Here is a 20,881-nt window from a genome sequence, read left to right as displayed (position 1 = left end):
GCCTTATAAGTCAAGATGAACAACTCAGTGTCCTAATAGCAATGGGCTGTTGCAGGCAAATTATTCACAGCCCTGGCTTGATCCAGCCACCCATTCAGCCACCCACCTGCTTATTCTCTCCCATGCGAAGACTTACCTGCTCAAACATGAAAGCAAATTCCACCCCTTCCTTGGGAACGTTTTCAACATCCAAGAAACAATACAGTTTAAAGTAGAGCTGCCAGTGCCCATCCTCATCCTCCTCTTCCACGGACCCAGCAAGTCTAAAAGATGAGGAAGAAGCTGGTTACCATCTGGTTCGTTGGTTAAGAAGAGCTGGTCTACAGGTAGCATCTGTCTCTGAAAACAGCATCTCCGTAGCACCCTGCCATAAGGTCTCAGAGGACCAGCAACATGGCAGAACGCCTTCTTGTTTAGAAAGTATCAGATCCCCCAATGCTAAACAGGAGGATTATTCCTGTGAAACACCTACCTCTCAAACTTGGCCAGAACATCAGCTACAATCACCCGACTCTCAATGGCCTTGTCCACATGCTTGTTGCGTTCAAAGAGGGCAAACATGTTCCGACTATCTTCCATGGCCAACCCCCGGATCAGCTTCTCTACCACCTACAAAGGGAGGAGAGAGACCACATCACGCCACAAAAGATTTGGTTGCACAAGGAACCTCTCAGACAGATGCAAACAGGCTGGACTAAGAGAGAGATATATATAATCCCTCCACTTCCACTAGTAGAGGCCATCTGAAGCAAGCTGAATGCCCCTTCTTCCCTGGACAACTTTACCTTGAAAATTCTGCCTTCGTTCTTACCTCTCCGGCACTGGTATGAGAATTGATGGTAATTTGACAGGAACCTCCTCCATGGCAGTAGACAGTGGTGGTCATTTCCTCCCGGGTGATGAGGGCCTGTATTTCGTCCTGGGAGGGGACAAACTCCCTGCTCTTGGTTCTTTTCAGTGAATCAGTGATGAACTGAGAATACCGATCTATTTCAGTGCCTGGGAAGAGATCTTTTACTCTGGTTGAGGGAGGGTGAGGAAATAGAAGAGGTAAATAACATATTGCCATTTTGTCATGAAACAAACTTTGACCTAGAACCGTGTCATTTGTATAGCGAGGCCAAGCCAACTCAAGAGGCTGTGGGCTACCTACAGCCTATGAAGATGTTGTATCACTTAATATAAGCAAATTTCATTCATTTGGACAGAGGTTGTTTACTATTTTCTGCCTCTGAGACCAATATTTACACCTTTGTCTAAAAATATCAGGACCAGCTTGGCACTGCTGCTGAGTAGAAAGCAAGTATGAGGGAAAGTAGTACAGGAAGCACTGGAGTTTTCACAAAGCAAGGTGGAGGTAAATTGGGGGTGGGTGGCCTCTGCAATGATCTCTAAGGATGCAAGTATTAGGCAAAGGGCCTCCTGTTTTGCATGCAGAAGGTTCCTGGTTCTATCTCTGGCTCGGACTGAATCCTGGAGAGCTGTTGCCCTTCAGTGGAGATAATACTGAGCTGGTCGGACTGATGGGCTGACTCAATATGAAGCAGCCTTCCCATGTTTCTATATGTCTGCAGCGACTGGTGTTATGTAATGTATTCCTCAGTGCTCTGGAGTCAGTGAGCTAGCTACAATTGCAGAGAAATTCCTCCAGGATGGTTCTTACCTTCTGAGGTGGAACTTGAGGTAACGGAGGATTCCTCTGCTGGGCAGGAAGGTGCAGCTCATGCAGGTCATCAGCTGCCAGTGGTGAAGGTTCCCCGGTCTGTTGGGCTGTGGCACGTGGTTTGTCTGCTTGATCAGCTGACAGTACACCTCGTCCCGGAGGGGCCTGAGATCGTGGCAGGTCTGCAGAATGCCCTGGATAATGGGGATGGGGTCAGAGACTGTCTCGATCTCCTGAAGGGAGTTAAAGATCTTCATTGCTTCATCCTGGAGGCTGCTGTAGCCTTTCTCTTGCTGCACTGCAGTGGGAGGAGGTGGCACAAACAACAAGGCAGGGAGAAGGCAGTCAGTATGTCCTCCAACTACGGACTGGCCAGCTGCTAGTTCATCACTCCAAGAAACACATTTGCTCATGCCCACAACCCAGAGGAGAAGGGAAACTCCTCTGATAATTATCACTACTCAAAGGTCACTTGAGAGACAATTCAATTCCCCCCATTAGAAACAGTTACATGATAGGGCTATGATTCTGCTCCTTTCTTAATGCACAATTCTTTGTATATCAGCTAGTTAATTCCATTCCACTGGTAAGTTCACTGCATCTTCCCACTTCTACAGTATTTTTTTATGCATCAGAGTTCAGCCAGAGTCAACGCAATAACTCTGATTTACCGTGCAATTCTATGCATGTTTAGAAGGATGTAAGGCCCACTGAGACTTACTTCTGAGTCAATGTACACAGAATTCTTGTGCACACTCAGCTAAGAAGTAAGTCGCACTGAAGTTGAACCTACTTTTGAGGAAACATGTATACTGGGTTGCACTGTAAAGCTCAGTCCCATCCCATCCTCTCAAAAATTATTCCTTCTGAACCCTTGACATAGCATCCTTGAAAGCCACCATGTCACTCACAGTTGACCCCAACGTCCCCATATGGCAGTGGTAGAAGTGGCGAGTGCAAGGGGTGCTGGGTGTATCTCAGGATAGGATTCCTCCGGTAGGTCTGTTCTACCACTTCAGGGTTCATGCTGTTCTCCTGAAAGGAAGGGGTGGGCCAGTAGAGGTTACCTTTACAGGGCTTCTCTCTTTCCCTCCAAACATCTAATTGTACTATTAAATGGAAGTGCTCTGAGTCCATTACAGGAGAGATAAAACAACAGATAAAGGCCTTGTACTGCAAAAATGGCAAGGTGGTCAGCAACAGGGGAAACTGCCAAACCAAGTCCATAGAAGGATTTGGAGATCACTTTATATCCAGAGTATGTCAGGCCAACAACAGCCCTCTCATCAAAAGCAATTCTGAATATTTAGAAACACGCCATGTTCTGACAGATCATAATACTTTTACTTGTTGTTGAATAAAATGTGCATCTACACCCTTCTGCCAATTTTAATCGTGTGTGTGTGTGTGTGTGTAGGGAAACTAACCAAGTGTACATGTATTTCCATCTGTCTACCTGAAAAGGGAGGGCCAAACAGCAAACTTCAGAGAGAAAATTACAAGAGGTGCTTCCTTGTAGCTCAGTGGAGGGATCCCTATGATACAAACACATGAAGCTGCCTTCTGTACAGTCAAACTACTGGTTCAGCCAGTGTTCTTTATTCTGACCGGCAGCTGCCCTCCAGGGTCTGAGAGGTTTTCCTCAGCCCTGATACTGGACATCCTTCTTTCATGGGAGATGTTGGGTATTGTACCAGGGACCTTCTGTATGCAAACAATGTGATCCGCCACTGAACTATGACTCCCATAAAAATGTGCAGCCTTTGGATTATCCTGCATGTATGAATGTGCCTTAACACACTATTCCCGCTGAAAGAGGGATTCTGTCAGAGTCCTTGGTAGAATACAGACCTACTACTTAAGAATTAATAGACCCTGTCCTTTGTGTATGTTACATTCTTGCTTTTGTTCCAACGTGTGTGCAGAGAGAAATTGTATACCTAGAAGAGGGACAGGAAGAAAGGGAAAGTGCCAAGGGACATCTCTGCTTCTGAACTGAGCAGAATGATGCAAATAATGGGAGGGAAGCTCAAATACCTGGGTATTTACACACACGAGCAAATCCTAAAAGGTTGTATGTGAAGAGAGCAAGGAAAGCTCATTTGCCTTAATATCTTAAACATGTGAGTATAAGGGTATCCTAGTACTCTGGCTATAGAGCTTATAAAAAGGTAAAGGACCCCTTTACTCTGGGGTTGCAGTACTCATCTCGCTTTACTGGCCGAGGGAGCCGATGTTTGTCCACAGACAGTTTTTCTGGATCATGTGGCCAGCATGACTAAGCTGTTCCTGGCGAAACCAGAGCAGCGCATGAAAACGCTGCTTACCTTCCCGCCGGAGCGGTACCTATTTATCTACTTGCACTTTGACGTGCTTTCAAACTGCTAGGTGGGCAGCAGCAGGGACTGAGCAACAGGAGCTCACCCCGTCATGGGGATTCGAACCGCCGACCTTCCAATTGGCAAGCCCAAGAGGCTCAGTGGTTTGGACCACAGCGCCACCGCATCCCTCATACTCATGTGCAATTAAGAGTTAGAGGCACTTACTCTGATGTCCCGAATCAGCTGCTGCGTGGGTGTTTCAATGGGAACCTTGCTGTCAATGACTCCTTGGATGGCAGAGACCCAGCGCATGGCTTCATTCAACAGCTTTGTGTAGAGCCGATACGAGTGCTTTCTGCCATGCACAGTGATGTTCCAGTAGCCTGAAGGCACAAACAGAAACAGGCAACTACTGCCCAATCTTGGAGTAATTGAGATGACAAATGATACAGCGAGAGAGAAAAGTGTGAGGTGGCAGAGGCCAGATCCTGGTGGCAGTGTTGACTGCGCTCTATCAGCTGCTCATAACATGATGCAGTTGCTGTGCGATCTAAACTGGCTAATGGCACCCAAAGCGGTCTACAGAAAGCCCCTGATATTCCTTTGTGCACTTGATTGGCTTGGCCCATGCAGCACTAACCTCATCCCACAGGACTCACTTTGTGCCATTATTCCCATGACACAAATGCTATTTCACTCCAAAGAAACCAGCAAATTAAATGTTATGGTTTATAGGATGACCAGAGTCAGTTCAGAAATTCTCTTTGGGCCTTACCAACTATGAATGCAAAACAGACACAGGCATATGAACATGTGATCTGCATCATACAAAGTCCAGCCATGGTCCCATCTATCCCAATACTAGCAGCTGGTCTCCCAGGCAGAGATCCCAAGCGCTGATGCTGGATCCTTTGAAATGAGGATTGAAGCTGGGACCCTCTACATGCAAAATACAGACCCTCCCCATAGTCTGCCAGGACTGTGTCCTACTACAAATGACCAAAATGATATTCCACACATTTATAGCTGTGAACAAAATGGTAAAGAATGGCAACGAACACTCAGAGAAAGACACAGTGGCACACAAAGAACACCTTTTCCTGTTCCTTACCTGTTTCTTTGAAGACCCTTTCATCCGGCTGGACCACTGAGCAGAGGCTGTTCAGCACCAGTGTCCCGAGCTTGGTGGCTGTGCGCTCGGACGATTTGTAGTAATCAAGGGCAGTGTTGGTCAGCACAAACCAGCGTTTCTTCACCTTCAGGGAAGAGGTCTTGCTACTGCTCTGGACCTCCTTATGAAGCCAGCCTGATGGGAAAGAGGGACAACAGGGCCCAATGCAATTGGAATTCAAGAAATCGAGTTTGCTCTCCTGCTAATGGGATGCTGCTGGAGACTTTCAAATTCCTGCTCCTTTCTTATAAAGAACAGAGGAAGGAGGAGGCACAATTCAGTCTAAACCACCATCTCCCCCAGCTGACTTCCTGATTTCACTATCAGAGCATGCATTGCAAAGAAAGAAAGAAAGAAAGAAAGAAAGAAAGAAAGAAAGAAAGAGAGTGTTTAGGTAACACTTAACCACCCAAAGAGCTTTTAATGAACCATGTTTGGCGTTTGTGTTTGGAGGGAAGTGAGGGGGCGGGAGGAGACTGCTTGGGGTACAGAATGTTAAGGCAAGTGGGAGGGGGCAGCTGAAGTGTGTGCTGAATGATGGTTTGGGTGGTGGGTGGGAATTTTGACAGTTGAGAGAGCGATGACAGGATCAGCATTTAATTACTGGGATGAATCACAGTCACCTCAAACTTCAGTCTGTTTACATCGTTCCTCAGATTAAATACTCTGCTGCTAACCCTGGGTATCTTGTCAGTGAAACCCACACTTAAAGGGTGTGAATACATACCTCAGTTCTTAACACTTATACACTGCTGTCAGAACATTAAGACTATGGTGGCTTTCTCTTAGTAAATCCTTACAAGCATCCTGCAATGCCAATATGAACAGGTGGGGTTGAGGCAAAGAAAGCAGCAAACTTGCCCATGGCCACCTAGAGAATTCCTGGATGAGGGGAGATTTGAACTGGAGGCTTTCTTACCACGGCATGTTATGAGCCACTCTATTGCATCGGTTCTCATGGTCATCAGCAGCTTCATATCCCATTTATAAAGTGGGAAGTGCCATTATCACTTTGGAAGAGTGAGCTGTGCCATGACTGTAGCAACTAGTGCTATGGTGAGATAGGCTGCCTCAAAGGCCAGCAAATGACTTATTTGTATTATTAACACCACTGAGGCAAGGAGGGTACTGTTTAGGTGTTCTGCCTCAGGCACAATATATTTAGCCAGCTCTTTCATCTTGCCTTCATACCTCTCACAAGAAACTCCTGCCCATCGACCCGGGATTCGCCTTTGGGCTTCTGCAGGAGGGAGATCCAGTGGTGCATCTCTTCTGGGATGTCACTGTTGCAGTGAATGACTCTATTTGCTGTGATGATCACAAAGGAGTTTGGCCTGAAAAATCACCATCATCAAAATTAGTATCTCGTCGTCAACATCATCAATATTAATATTTTTCCAAAGCCACAACACAAATCTGTTTGTTTTTTGCCCAGACTCAAGCTGTGCAAGAAGAAAAAAATGTGAAGGTTAGGCCACACACAGAAACACATTGATTTTGCTCTCTTTTTGAAGGATGCAAGTCAGATTACTGCTTCAGATGCAACTTTAAAACTGTGGAAGCACTTAGTCTTTGCCACGTCCAGAAAAACTACTATTATCGAAGAAATGGGCATGTGTTGTGGGGAAGAGGGGGAAGCGTATGAGATGTCTGATTTGGCCACAGTGACAGATGTCTTAGTTACATCCAGTTTGGATTACTCTAACACACTCTACGTGGGGCTGCCTTTGAATAGTACTCCGAAACTTCAACTGGCTCCAAAAGCTGCAGCCAGATTGTTGGCTGGTTATAGGGAGCAGACAACTTCCTTGCTAGAACAGCTCCACTGGCTACAGGTCTGTTTCCGGGGCACAATTCAAAGTGCGGGTTATTACCTATATAGTACCATATGGCTTATGCCCAGGCTGTATGAAGGACCTTACTGACCCATACAAACTTGCCTGGGTCTTGAGGTGATGCCCTTCTCCTGGTCCCGCCACCCTCACAGGCATGCTTGGTGGGGACATGGGAGAGGGCCTTCTTGGTGGCTGCTCCCAATCTCTGGAACTCCCTCCCTAGAGAAGCTAGACTGGCTCCTTGTTGCCTTTGCACTGGCAGGTAAAGGCTTTCTTGTCCCAACAGGCTTTTGGGAACTGACTGCTTTTAATTAAATTAAAGGGCTGTTGCCATGCTGATTTGATTGTAATTATTGGTATTATATACGTATATAGTTTTCATTATTGATTTTTAAAAAAATGTTTTTAGTGGTTCTTGTTTCTATCTGTAAGCTATCTTGAGTCCCAGCAGGGAGAAAAGTGGGGTATAAATAAATAATAATAATAATTAACAACAAAAACGATGGTAATATAAAAGGGAAAGCACCCCACAGGATGGTACTGTGCCATAAAAGCAGCCATCTCTCTGCGGAGCACACACAACTTTAGCTCATAGGGCAGGTGGTGTGTAGTTGCACACACCTTCCTGAAGTATGAAACACCCAGAGCTCGAGAACCCGAACCCACAGCAACTAGACTTTATTAAGAGGAAAGCAAATGCTTCAAGGAGCTTCTGGAGCCAATGGCCAGTCACTAAAAATAAACACAGCCATTTGGGAGATATTTATACTGGCTGGAGGCATTTTAAGTAGCTCCTTATCTGTTGCATTTATATTTACTCAAATATGCAGTAGATGGATTTAAATATTTTCCCCTGTTACACAATTGTTGCTGCACCAAAAATATTTGAAAATCACAAAACAAAAAAGCACACACAAAGAGGAACTCAGCTGTAGCTTACCTGTCAGGATTGTCAGAAGCACAGACTGAGTCTATGAGCCCCACGTCCAGGGTTCCCTTTAAAACAACAACAAAAAATGGAACAAACTTCTAGATATATGCAAGATCCAGTTCCTACCATTCTGTTCCATTCCAGTGTGATCCACACATAGGCATCCACTTTTTATTGCTTTTAAATTCATTTTGGGTTTTTTCCTGCTGTTTTAAACCAATTTTTAGCTGTTTTTATTATCTTTTTGTACATCACATTGGGACGTTTGTGGAAGACAGCAGCAACAACAATACCTGATGTGGCTCTGCAATTAGAAGTAGGCCACATTCGTAATTGTTGGTGTCGCCAGGAGGCAATGAACATGCTGAGTCCCTAAGTGCACCCCTTTACCTTCTCCTAGAGGGCAACTTTCCTCAACCTGTGGCCCTCCAGATGCTTTGGACTACAACTCCTGTTAGCCTGAAACAGCATGGTCAGTGATGAGAGATGATGGGACTGTAATCCCAACATCTGGAGCTCCTGTAGGAATGAATGACTGTGTGGATCAAAAACCTCTGACCTCTATGGATGACCAGGTTCCAATGAGTGCCAGGGGTGAGACATGACACTCCCCCTCCCCATAAGTCCTTATACCAGTGTGTGAATGAGCTCTCTTTGTATGTATGTGTGCTTACATTTATCTTATCTAGACATACACACACATTGTAAAATCGAAGAAGCATCGGGGAAGATACCTCCAAGGGGAAAAGTACCAGCTAGCATGGGCTTAGTTTCCCGTTGCAGATTTAGAATGCGTCTCCCACACACGTCTTGCTAGATCCCAATCTGCTGTTCTGATTAGCAGTGATCAGTACAGCCCCAATACGGCATGCAAGGGTCAGATATGCTGATTCAGTTATCTGTAACGTAACACCTTCTGTCTGGAAGCACCCTGAAACGCACCCTAACAACTTCAAGCATTCTGCCATCAAGAGTGGAATTTCAAAAGCCCACCTTCCCCTTCCATTTGCAAGCTACAGTTCCTGGGCACAGTCCACCTTTGACGGTATTCTTGGTTTGGTGTCAGGCCCTAAATGAAGACATATTTGCTCTGGCTTTATTAACAAAATGGGGCTCCCGTGTCCCTTCCCCCTAAGCAGTTCTTTGAGGTTGACAGTCCTGGAGGGTTGGTCACCTCTCCAAATGACACTTGGTGTACACACTACTCCCCACAAAGATCTTCCTGGCATTGATCATAATCCCTCTGCCCAAATCCTGCTTCAGATATGTCCTTTGCCCACCATACCTGCCATCAAACTAGTTGGGGGCATTCAATCCTTCAGGCAGCCTCCCTTTTATTTCAAACTCAGTCCTGTAAAAGGGTGCCCATGAAGAACTCTCCTGCCGTTTACTGATGAACACAAGAAGAGCCCAGCTGCTGGATCAGGCCAATGGCCCATCTAGTCCTGCATCTCGTTCTCAGTGGACAACCAAATGCCTAGGAGCATCCTTCATCAGCTGCTAGGCAGCCAGAAGAGTGACAGTTTCAGGGGTCCACTTGACCCACCACTCACCACAGCATTCTTTGGGTTGGCTTGTTCATCCTGCATCTCTCTCAGCTGTTGCTCTGTAGCACTGTGCACACGGCTCAGGACATTAAACCAGTCACTGTAAGAAAGACAGAAGCAGAAGACACTTAAAAAAAAAACCCCGTATATATTTATTACTGAAATGGTTATTTTTTTAATAGTCTAGAATACTATAATTAATATGCAGTTGTATACAAAGCATCATAGAAGTAATTAAATATATTTACTAATACCGATAACATCATACAAAGACTGAAACAATGATTTGATAACACGTATATCATGATTCATCTTCTACTCTCCTGCCTTTCCCTATTTTTATAACTGCTTCTCTATTTAGAGCACAACATCATGGGAGGGGTGTTGCTTCCAGCTCTCCCACCCCTCGCCTTGGGAAAAAGCAGAAACCTTTTAAGAAAAACACACACCTATCCCTGCATCCCCTACCTGGCATCCTCTGGTGATTCTGCCACTATGTGGTAAACTCGATCACTTGTCACAATATCAAGGGCATTCTCTTTCTCGTGAATATCCACAATCTCCCTGAAAAAAAAAACAAGTGTGAAGAGCCAGGATGAAAAGGCAGTTTGTCTATGTTTGGCATCCATCTCCATTGGCCTGCCTGGTCTCAAGGAGGCTCAGTGTTTCCCCGATAATACTTTATAATACTTGAGAACAAGGAAGCAACAGCACCCAAAGATGAAGGAAGGCGACAGGCTGGTGTGGGAATGAGGGTACTGCCTACTGCACCTAGAGACCACCTTTGGGGGCTGTGTTGATAAGGATCCACTGCAAGGGCAACATCACTGAAAAGACTTAATGTGGGCAAAGAGACAGCTAAACCAATTCAAGTTGAATAGAACTGACAAGAGAGGCCGGGGGAGTGCACAAGAACGGGCAAAATTTGCTACAAGAAAATTCTTAAATCAGTCCTAAATAGGCCCATGCAGGTGGGGGGCAGTCAGTTGCACTTTTCACAGGCCTCAGAGGGCTAAACAGGCTGGGGGGTACCACCAGGGGCCTGCCAGACTTAAGCTATCATGCCAAGAACAAGACTCCCATCCCAGGCCTCAAACAAGCTCTGCATGGGCCTGGTCCTAGAGCGTCATTCTGCATGCAGTACTGACGCTGAAGCTTTAAAAATAGCCCTTGCACTCAGGTAAGGGGCTCTAAGGCCCCACCTTCTCTAACAGCCTCAGGCCTAAAGATGTCCCACAGGACTTAAGGAGTCAAACAATTTCCCCTCAGGCCCAGGTTGTTAAGGATTCCCCAAACATCTCCTGTTACCAATCAATATTGATATTGATTTATCCCTAGGGTTAGAGACATAATAGTGTCCCATACTTGGCCTTCCTGATGTCAATCGTCCCTTTCAGCTTCTCTTCACTGTCGTTCTCAAAGTACATCAGCTTGGCCTCTCTCAGGACAAACCAGCGCCGTTTCCAATTCCGGCGAGACAGCGTGGACATGCCTCCTCCCTTCTTGTAAAGCCAGCCTGACTTCAAGGCCTCTTGCTTGGCTCGAAACCACATGAAGGCCTCGTTCTTCAGGACACACCAGCGCCGTCTCCAGGGGTTCATCAGGCCCCCTTGCAAGGAAGAGAAAAGAGACACAGTCAAAGTTACTGCACCACCAGAATGTCCCCACCCTGCACTCCACAAGCACCTGACAAAGACAGTGGCAGGTGTTCTCTTCCTGCCCTTGGCCATAGCAGTTCCCTGAAAAATGTGGGGCCTCCTGTAGAGACAGAATGCTAACATGCAAACGCATGCACAAGTTTATCACAGTGGCATTAGCTGCAACGTACAGTGAGGCAGCGGTTGACTTTTTGTATTACTATCTTCCCCTACAACCCTAAAAAAACAACACCTTGGTCTGCTAGTTACCAAAGTAAAATTGGGAGTGGGGAGGTAAATGTGTGTACTTGCACAAGGCCTCACAAAACTGGCATGAGATATTTTGTTACCTGAAGTGAGGCCCAAATGGTGCCTCCTCCCGCCCCACTAAGACCAGTATCTTTTTTATAAATGTAAATTTTGTAGCATCAAGCATTAATTTCATTTATCCACCCCCTTATTACCACCCCAAATATTGCTTCACAGTGCTGCCAGATCACTTCAAGCATGTTCCACAACAGGGCCTCTTCCATCTCTAAAAACTGTTATCATCTGTACATGCCCATTAAGACCCAACACTTGGGACTGGATATCACAGCCTTTATGTGGATGCCAATGCAAAGCAACCAAGGTCCCTTCTAATCCCTCCTTGACAAAAAGCCTTACTGACTTGATCTTGGAAATGAAGAAGAACAAAACAGCAAAACAGGGAGCAAATACTGAGGGGAGATGAGAGGGGATTAGGGAGCAGGGGAAAATGGCTCAGCTTAGGGGACTGACCAAGCTGCTTACCTTTCATGTAGAGATAGCTATGAAAATAGGCTGGCCCCGATCCATTGAGCACAGTGACCCGGCTGCTGCAGAATTCTTCATCCGTGTCCATATAAGCATCCCCTTCATCCTCACTGTCTAGAAACTGGAGGCAAAAAGAATGGTTACGCTCCAGAAACAAAGCAGCACAACCTGCCAAGTCCTATCGCACTTCCACTATAGATCTGAGTGCTGAGCTGGCCAGGCAGTATGATAACCATACAGAAGCAGGAATGATCTAAAGTGGGTGAGTAATTTCAAGGCAAAGGCCAAAACCTGCCATACTCAGCTGCCAACATGTGGACTTTGGCCTCTATTTCCATTTTGGAACTATCTGCTTTAAGAACCTCCAGTTTTCTATTGCAATAGTTCTCTGATATTCAGCAAAATGCATTCTGGCCATCTCAGCTTCTGTCTCTCTCTCATTATTCCCCTTCTGGGGGGGGGGGGCAGTCTAACCCCCTTCTGCAGCAGATAATGTGAAAAGCTACAACTTTACACACAACCTAACACACAAACAATATGTCCTTATGGGCAGCACAAAGGCATTAAATAGATTAAACAGGGGTGAACTGCCATTCTACAAGGGATAGCTTCTAAAGTATATGAACTCCCTTTTTAAGATCACCCCAAAAGGGTCATACAATGAGTGTGTTCTTGGGGACGGTGGCTGTTGTGTGCATGATTAATCGGGTCAAACAATATCCAGTAAGTGCCCTTGTAAATCTGGCAGACACAAATACCCATACAGTAATTGTAGCTGGAAGTAATGCACCAACACCAGGCACAAAATCCATATTCCAACATATATAAAAAACATACAAATGTGCATGAAGATGTGAAGAACAAATGGGAAATGTGCATATATGGGATGCATATGCAAACATGTGCGCACAGACACACCAGTTGTGCAAGTAAGCTTTTAGTATCACACAGAAAAATACAAACACGGCAGAAAATGGATAAAGTAACCAATAGGTTAAGGCAGTCAATGTGATTTCCTCCGAATGGACTACGACTTCCAGCATCCCTGACCATTGAGCCATGCTGGCTGAGGCTAATGGGAGCTGGAGGCCAAGGGCTACCCCTGGGTTAAAGGAAACACAACACAATGGATTTTAACACTTAAGAACAAAACAAAATCCTGTGCCTATATTTTATTATTTATATCCTGCCTTTCTTCCATTATATTTATATCCTGCCTTTCTTCTATGACGGGACTCAAGGCAACACACACAGGTCCCTGGAAGTCTCCCATCCAGGCATTGCCCAAGCCCAGAACTTCTTGGCTTCATCCAAGCTATTGCATCCTGTACCTTCAAAACCACATCCTGAGACAAGGGAAGACTGAAAAAGTTCCAAGGTCAGCTTGCAAGAAGAAATGGAGTTCTTTAGAAATCAGTCTTGGGACTTATTTTATTCACTACATTTTCCCCCTTTCTTTTTTGTTTGCAACTTGGATTGCAAACAGGAAGAGTGTGGATTGAATTTTCCAATGAAACCAAGCTGGGAGATGCCTATGAGAGACCACAAGGATTGGACAGTTATGCAAGATGAAACTAGGCAAGCCTATGGATGGGAGGGAGTAGAAATGTGTTCACAAGCATCCTGATGAAATGCAATGGCTGTGAATGTGGACTGAAGAAAACAAAGTGCCTTTTAACCCCAAGGAGCACGTAACTAGTTAACACAAGAGAGCACTGAGGTGCCAAACGTGCACAGGAAAGATAAAAAGAAAAACACACTTCCTGCTTCAGAGCAGGATCTGTTTTTTGCTTCGAGGCAAACGGCCCTTACCGAGTCTAAGCTGCCGCGGTTGGAGTCCATGCCGTTGCTGTGGGAATTGCGCGAGACCTCCTCCCCATTCAGGGGCTCAGCGGACGTGCTGCCAGCCTCTCCGCTGCCATCAAACTCCTCGTGGTCATAGTCAGACTCCACATCTGGAGGCAAGCTGTAAATTGGCTCTTCCGAGTCCCCATTGTCACTCTGCAGGATTTCCGAGGCTGATTGGTAGATGCTCTCCATCGGCTGCTCCTTCTGGGGGCTTGCAGATCTCTCTGTGGAAAGACACAGAGTGTTGCCCTCCTCGTTCTCTCCCTTCCTAGGCACTGGCATATTCGGAGAAGCATCTTCCTCGGAGTAATAGTTGTCACTGGTTCTGGTGCTGCTGTCCTGGTTCAGGAGACTTGGGCTGGGAACTGGGGGTCCCTCTTCATCTGCAGGAAAGCCCTCGTCTTCTTCTTCCTCAGCCAGGGGAGCTACAAGGCTGCATTCAATGTTGAGGGTCCCTTCGTTGGACAGTGAGTGCTCGAAGCCTTGCACGCTCTCATCCAAATTCCCAAAATCCAGCAGCTCCAGGAACTCCTGCGCGACCCTGGAGGCCTCCTTCTCCAGCCTCTGGATCTCCTCTTCCCGCTGCCGCTTTATCTCGTTCTTGGTGTTCTCACAGGTGATGTGGTCAGTCTTCTGCTGCCACTGCAGCTTCTCAATCTCCCTCTCCAGTCGCAGGATCTCTTCCATCTGACGCTGCTCCTCTTCTTGTAAAGGCTGGTCTTCCTCTTGGGTCCTTAGCGCCTCCATCTGAAAGAAAGGGGCACCCAAAGGGGCACAGATGACAGACTTTCAAAGATCAGCCTTAATGGAGTCACAGTAACAGATCTGAGAAAGCAGGCGCTTGCATGGCGGCCAAGTGGCACTTCCCTCTGCTCCCTGCATGTGCAACCTTTCTTCTAATTGTTCTAAGGCATGAGAAGAGCCCTACATCAGGCCAATGGCCCATCTAATCCAGAATCTTGTTCTCTCAAAAGTGACCAACCAAATGCCCATGTCAAGCCTGCAAGCAGGACCTGAGTGCAATAGCACTCTCTCACTCCTTGTGATCCTAGCAACTGGTATTCAGAGGCATACAGCCTCTAACAGTGGCTGGAGATGGGTCTTACTTAAAAAAAACCAAGCTGTTTGATGAGGTCCTCATGGGACAAAAGAACTAAGCATCTGTACTGTACACTGTGGGAAGCAAAGGCTCTCACAGGCACTTCCAACTTGCTTAAAAGGCTATGGTCTATCTCCAAGCCAAGCCAAGTGACAATAGGCTGGATTCAAATGTGCCTTGGATGGAAGTGTCTTTGATCCACCAGAAGATCTCATTAATGAACAGGGGTCGGTGGGGAAGTCTTTTGCTGATTCCACCTCTCAGCTGCAGTCCCCTCACCATTTTGAAAAAAGGGGCCATTGAGCCTGTGTCTGGTTCAAGGGGGAAATTTCCACTGGCACCAATGCAAGCTTTCATTCAGAGACGAATAGCAGCTCCCCCCCCCCCCCGTATTTTTCAATGGGACTGTGGCACAAAAGAAAGAGGTAAACCCGCCGTCCCACATGCTACATTGATAACCCTGATCAGGATTCCACAGCAGCTGACATTTACACATTCCACTATATTTGTACAACTATGGGTTGTATCCGGTGTTTGCAGAATGCAGTTCTGTTTATTACAGTACTTTGAAACTGTCCTCAATCTAGATGACACTGTACTGCCGTTCCTAGGATCAAGCTACATGTAACACTCAACATCTAGGGACATATCCAACACTTTTCTTCTGCTCATGCAACAAACCTCTGCTTGTGCAATCGGACTTCCCCATCTGCTCCTTGCACACCCCCAAAATCTGCTCCAGAGGGTCCCCCAACCTTCTGGAGAAGATTTTGAGGATGTGCAATGAGCTTCAAGGAAGAGGAGAGGAGAGGGAAGTTCTGTTGTGCAAGTTCATCAACTTGTTGGCATACAACCCTAGGTGTTTATATTACTTTATAGGAGTGGAGCGTCATCTAGACTGAGGACAGAGTCACAGTAAGAGCATAGCACTGCATTCTGCAAACAGTACCTTGGATTAGCTTGTAAAGAGGGAAAGGTCAAGCAACAAAGATCACCAGCATGTCTTCGTATTCTGCTTAGTATTCTGAAATGAGAGGCATATGATGGGAGTCATAATGGAACACACCTGAGCCATCTGCAGTGCTGCTTCAAGCTGCTCTTTTTCTCTGTTCAAAAACAAAGAACAAACTCATCAATAAAATCTACAGTCCAGCTTGCCATGAAAATTTGCTGAAATCAATGAAGTTTTAAATAACACTGCTGCCTCAGTCATTTGCATTCAGATCAAACATTTTGTGAGCTGTAACAAAGCCTTTAAAGTTAAACCAAGGGAAATTATTATATTAATGAAAGGCTTGGGTTTTCAGAAGGCTGGTTGGGGTTTGTTTTTTGGTAAGGCTTCAGAACAGATGCTGACTGCTATTGAACACATATGGAACAACAATTCACACTGCAGAATGCATGTGGAGGGAAATGGAGGCTGCCTCACAGTGGATAAAAAATGTCATATGAACATACTCTTTAGTCAGAAGGTCGGCGGTTTGAATCCCTGCGATGGGGTGAGCTCCCATTGCTCGGTCCCTGCTCCTGCAAACCTAGCAGTTCAAAAGCACATCAAAGTGCAAGTAGACAAATAGGTACCGCTCTGGTGGGAAGGTAAATGGCATTTCCGTGCGCTGCTCTGGTTCGCCCGAAGTAGCTTAGTCATGCTGGCTACATGACCCGGAAGCTGTACGCCGGCTCTCAGCCAGTAAAGCGAGATGAGAGCTGCAACCCCAGAGTCGGCCATGACTGGACCTAACGGTCAGGGATCCCTTTACTTTTAAAGTAGCTGAAGGCACCCTCTTCCCATAGGACAGCCAGATTATCTCAGGCTTGGTTTAATTTGAGGTGTGCAGCTGTGTCAAGACTTCCCCAGCTCTCCCCTCTTGTGACTGAGGAACAAGCTAAGAAACTGGACAGAGTGGAATGGAGGCAAGGTCACACTGAAGACTCCTGATTGACCACAAAGCCAAGAAAAGGGAATTGGAGGCTGGACTTCTAGAATAAATAAATAATGTGGGATCCGAAACTGTGTTTTTAAAGAAAAGTATTATGCAATAGTTTCCCGCAAGAAGAAGCCTTCTAAAAATACACAACTTCCTAAAGTCACATATCATTTTCCAAGGGTAAAAGTAATAACTTGGCTGGTAATCATCACTTCATTATTATTAGAGCTGTTGACTGTGGTAACATATATGGAACAGTGTTAGGCGCATACACAATTAAAAAAAACCCAATACCTATATAATGTATTTTTTAAAAAAGCTCACTGCATATGGGTGTATGTCACGGACAGAGAAACTGTACACATTGTTATTAATAATAAATTGAATTTCTGTAGCAATTGATCAATCAATATTCCCTGGGTGACCTACAAACAAGAAAATATTAAAAACATTGTACTGATGTTTTAATGAGGTGGTTTTCCCCACAAGGTTATGTTGACATGCTACTGCTGCTGTGTTATTTTATCGTTGTGCTACTTGGAGGTTTTGTCTTCAAATAAAAAGTAGTTTAGAAACCATACACCCTTATTTGTTTATTTCATAAAATTTATGTTTATAGAAAGTAGGATCATAGTGTTAGAAGGGAGCAGTTACTACCCCTGCATTGCACCCTGTGGCGCTCACCCTTGTAGTCCTGAACCAGCCACCTGCAATGATGTCCTGCGACAACCTCACAGCCTAGCGCTTAGTCGTCCTTTCAGCCCAGAGACTAAAAGACATGCCCAGGTGCGCTGCTTTGGGGCTTCCAAATTCTGCAGAGTCCAGATATTCAGGAAGCTTCAGACCACCTTGGCCTACCTGGCTCACAGGGACCAACACTTGACCAGAGCAAGTTGTGCAACCTCCATAGCTAGTCTCTTGTGCTGAGTATAGGAGTGCCCAAAAGGAAAAAGTCCCAGCTTAGTGGTATCATCCAGATGAGCCCTATCATTAGCACTGAGTGTTCTACAATTCTCACTAAGCATGGAATTTAGTATCAGCTTGCAGCTATAAAGGAGTGAGGGTCGGCTCAAAAGAGAATGCAGGAAGTAACTGGTGAAATCTGCAAAGGCAGAGAGGATGTTGGGTAATGTTTCCAATGGTCAGGAGGCGGGGCTTCAGGGCCATGCATGGCTCCTCCCCTATTAGAAACATATATATATGCAGACTTACTTCCTATAATTCATTTTTTAAAAGGTCACCAAATTCAAGTCTGTCTGAGCACAATTTGGCTCACCTGGATACAGAAGTTTGGTGCTGTGTTGCTGCTCTTTTAAAGAGGTGAATATACAAAACTCTGCCTATCACGAGCAACACATCAAAGGCAAAGTCCTGTTTGGACTGTTCCGCTTCAGGCTACAGGGGGCTGATCAAATGGCAAGGGGGTGAAAAATACCCACAGTCCTCCACATAGGAAACTAAAGCACCAGAGGTAGGTAAACCAAAATCCTTATCCCCGACACCTGATTTTCTATACGCAGGGAATCCTTTACATGGAGGAACATTAAATCATGTACATCCCTCTCACTCCTGCAGTCTGAAGTGGTACAGTCCTGGCACAGGTCTGCCTCTTCAGTTGCAATTTTGTGAAAGCTGGGCCAGGAAGACAGAACCAAGAGTGCCTGGTACCTTTTCTTCTCCTCTTCCTCCTCCTGCTTCCTCCTACGCTCCCTCTCTTCTTGCCATTGTCTTTCCTCTTCCTCCTTTCTAATCCGCTCTTCCTCTCGACGCCTCTGCTCCTCAGCTTCCCGTTTCCGCTGCTGTTCCTCCTCTAGCAGGTGCCGGTAGAGGCTGCGAGCCAGCTGCCCACGCCAGTGCTTCTGCAGGACAATGGCAGAGGCCTTCAGGCGCAGGAGGGACTTCTTCCAGAAGTGAGCACGGTAGTTCTTTTGGATAGTCACGACACTGGCTAGCACCCTTCGATACCTCTTCCTGAGTCAACGAAAGCAAGGTGGGGGTTACTGTCAATCAACAGCCATTGCTCACTAGGTTCTCCTCAGCATCTGCCTCAGAAACCATCTGACCCAGGGGTACCAAGATGCCAGATTCAATGAATCAGCACAACCACAGCCGCTTTCTCCAAAAAACATTTCCCCAAGAAGCCACTCCTTCCATGCTTTCCTTTCTCCTCCATCTGTCACCCACCTGGTTTCTGGAGAATGCTTTAGGCATCTCCCTCTTGGGGCCACTCATTTCCTGTTTCTACACCAGCTCTGTCTTTGCTAAGCACTTTGAGTGGTGTAATGGCAAGGAGCCTCCCAACCCAAGGCAAAATGGCAGATTCCCCCATCCCTCCAAACAATAAAGGGATGGTTCCTGTCATGACCTCCTCCCAGCATATCAGTCTTTTTTCCAGATGCTCCCACATAGACAGCCATGCACTGCTCTCCTAAAACAGAGGAATGGGTAGTTTTTACACACACACACACATACGGAAGCTAAGGTCCCCGTACCAGAGAGAGAGAGAGAGAGAGAGAGAGAGAGAGAGAGAGAGAGTTGGGGAATGCCTTTTATTTAGTAATGAGACTGTGCACTCTGTACATGTTCAGAATCTCCCTTCTCTGTAGTTAATCTGCAGGCGTAGAAAAAACTCAAATTCTAAGTCCTAACATTCCTGGCCTGAATTGAGGGTCTGGTTCTTTTATTAGTGCAATTAAGGCCAGTCCACATGAATCCAATATGGATTATATGCTTTTCTTTTTCTTTTTGAGGACCAATATGAAAAGCTAGTATATTATTTCTGTGGAATAGAAGCATTATCTAGGAAATATACTTACAAGAGTCAGGCAGTTGCTATGTTTGACACTCCATGTGGCACTATGAGGTGTCTCCTGCTAAAGAACAGGGAATGTGTGTGCTCTGCAAGCCTGTGGCTGCATTGCACAAGAACTGAAATGGATATTGACACTGAGTTCAGCATCCTGAGAATCAAAGCTTAAATTAAAACTTATTTTTTTAAATACCCAAACAAACAAGTTTCTCACATGCTTAAAGCTGTTAAGATCCATAATCTGTGTGCAAATCCTGGTGAAACCTCAAGGTCTAACAAGACATACCAGGAGACTCATCCAGAATCTGTGGGGAATGGAAGGGGACAATTGCATGCAAAGGAATGTAAAGTGGAAGGAGCCTCTCCCTGCTCATGCTGTTCCCCAGTATTCCACCCACCCACCCCTGTCCTTTTCTCCCACCTGAGCTCTGAAACAGAAGCCCTGCCAGGAGAAAAGTGGTCAAGAGGCATTTTCAGCAGGGAAAGCATGTTCATCACCCCTTCCAGCGCACTGCTTGTTTGCTTCAAAACTGTTCTGCCGGTTCTGCAGAACCAATCGTCTAGCACAGTTTGTGCTGCCATCATATCCTCTTAGGCTTCAGAAGCCGGCATGGTGACAGAACAAGGTTTCCAGTGATTGGGGGGGGGGGTAGGAATCCAGTAAGATTCCTATGGCCTAAGACAGGAGATCCAAATAGCACCCACTCCCCAATGGCAAGCTAAATTATAATAATTATAATAAACAAAACAACGGCCAATTTGCTGCATGCCAATGACACACCTTGCCTGATGGTAGGGCTAGTCCTGTTCCAGTGTCCTGCATGGCTCTTGCTCTTTTATACAACTAACAGAAACTAACAGGTTGTGCAAAATAAAACAATCTGTACGCAAAGGTTCTTCGTTTGCAGAATTCCAGAGGGTTATTTTGGTGCAGAATTCTGGTGATAGCAGCACTGGCAGTGGCAACAATGCCATTAGCAACAATATCCCAGTTCATATGCAATGGCCTGGACCTGGGCCTAGCTCATGATTATACCCTCAAAATGCAGATGGTTTTCACAGCCTGGGAAATCCATGTCTGCAGCTGGAGTCCAGCCAAGTCTTGCTGTAGACAGCAGATGCAGCTTTGACTTCCTTGCCTGAAGAAGGGAGCCTGCTTCCCCCTTGGATAGTATTGGGGGGGGGGGGAGACTAGGCAGATTGCCCTTATTCTGTTCACCAATCAACATTCTAGTTTGGTAGGCCCAAATCTAAACTTATTCAAGGGCTTTGTGAACTTTGCATTTTATTTTATTTT

General features: G+C 45.9%; 1 protein-coding gene across 3 annotated transcripts in view; it reads right to left on the bottom strand.

Annotated features, from left to right (window-relative positions):
• The window catches only part of LOC310680070 (unconventional myosin-X-like), a 77,742-nt gene that overhangs the window by 4,926 nt on the left and 51,935 nt on the right, over positions 1-20,881 (bottom strand). For all 3 annotated transcript variants that reach the window (XM_083446291.1, XM_083446290.1, XM_083446292.1), the window contains 16 exons: positions 18,444-18,746; positions 15,914-15,953; positions 13,713-14,495; positions 11,898-12,021; positions 10,834-11,077; positions 9,937-10,032; positions 9,475-9,568; positions 7,931-7,986; positions 6,347-6,489; positions 5,096-5,290; positions 4,210-4,367; positions 2,575-2,698; positions 1,664-1,961; positions 812-1,019; positions 473-609; positions 137-263 (listed from right to left, as the gene is read on the bottom strand). In XM_083446291.1, coding sequence (XP_083302417.1) covers positions 137-263; positions 473-609; positions 812-1,019; positions 1,664-1,961; positions 2,575-2,698; positions 4,210-4,367; positions 5,096-5,290; positions 6,347-6,489; positions 7,931-7,986; positions 9,475-9,568; positions 9,937-10,032; positions 10,834-11,077; positions 11,898-12,021; positions 13,713-14,495; positions 15,914-15,953; positions 18,444-18,746 — 3,130 coding nt within the window. The remainder of the gene's footprint in view (positions 1-136; positions 264-472; positions 610-811; positions 1,020-1,663; positions 1,962-2,574; positions 2,699-4,209; positions 4,368-5,095; positions 5,291-6,346; positions 6,490-7,930; positions 7,987-9,474; positions 9,569-9,936; positions 10,033-10,833; positions 11,078-11,897; positions 12,022-13,712; positions 14,496-15,913; positions 15,954-18,443; positions 18,747-20,881) is intronic.

Source organism: Podarcis tiliguerta, assembly GCF_965153285.1.
Source record: "Podarcis tiliguerta genome assembly, chromosome: 1".
NCBI lineage: Eukaryota > Metazoa > Chordata > Lepidosauria > Squamata > Lacertidae > Podarcis > Podarcis tiliguerta.
Note: the sequence above shows the minus strand (reverse complement) of the source record. Positions and strands in the feature narration are given on the sequence as shown.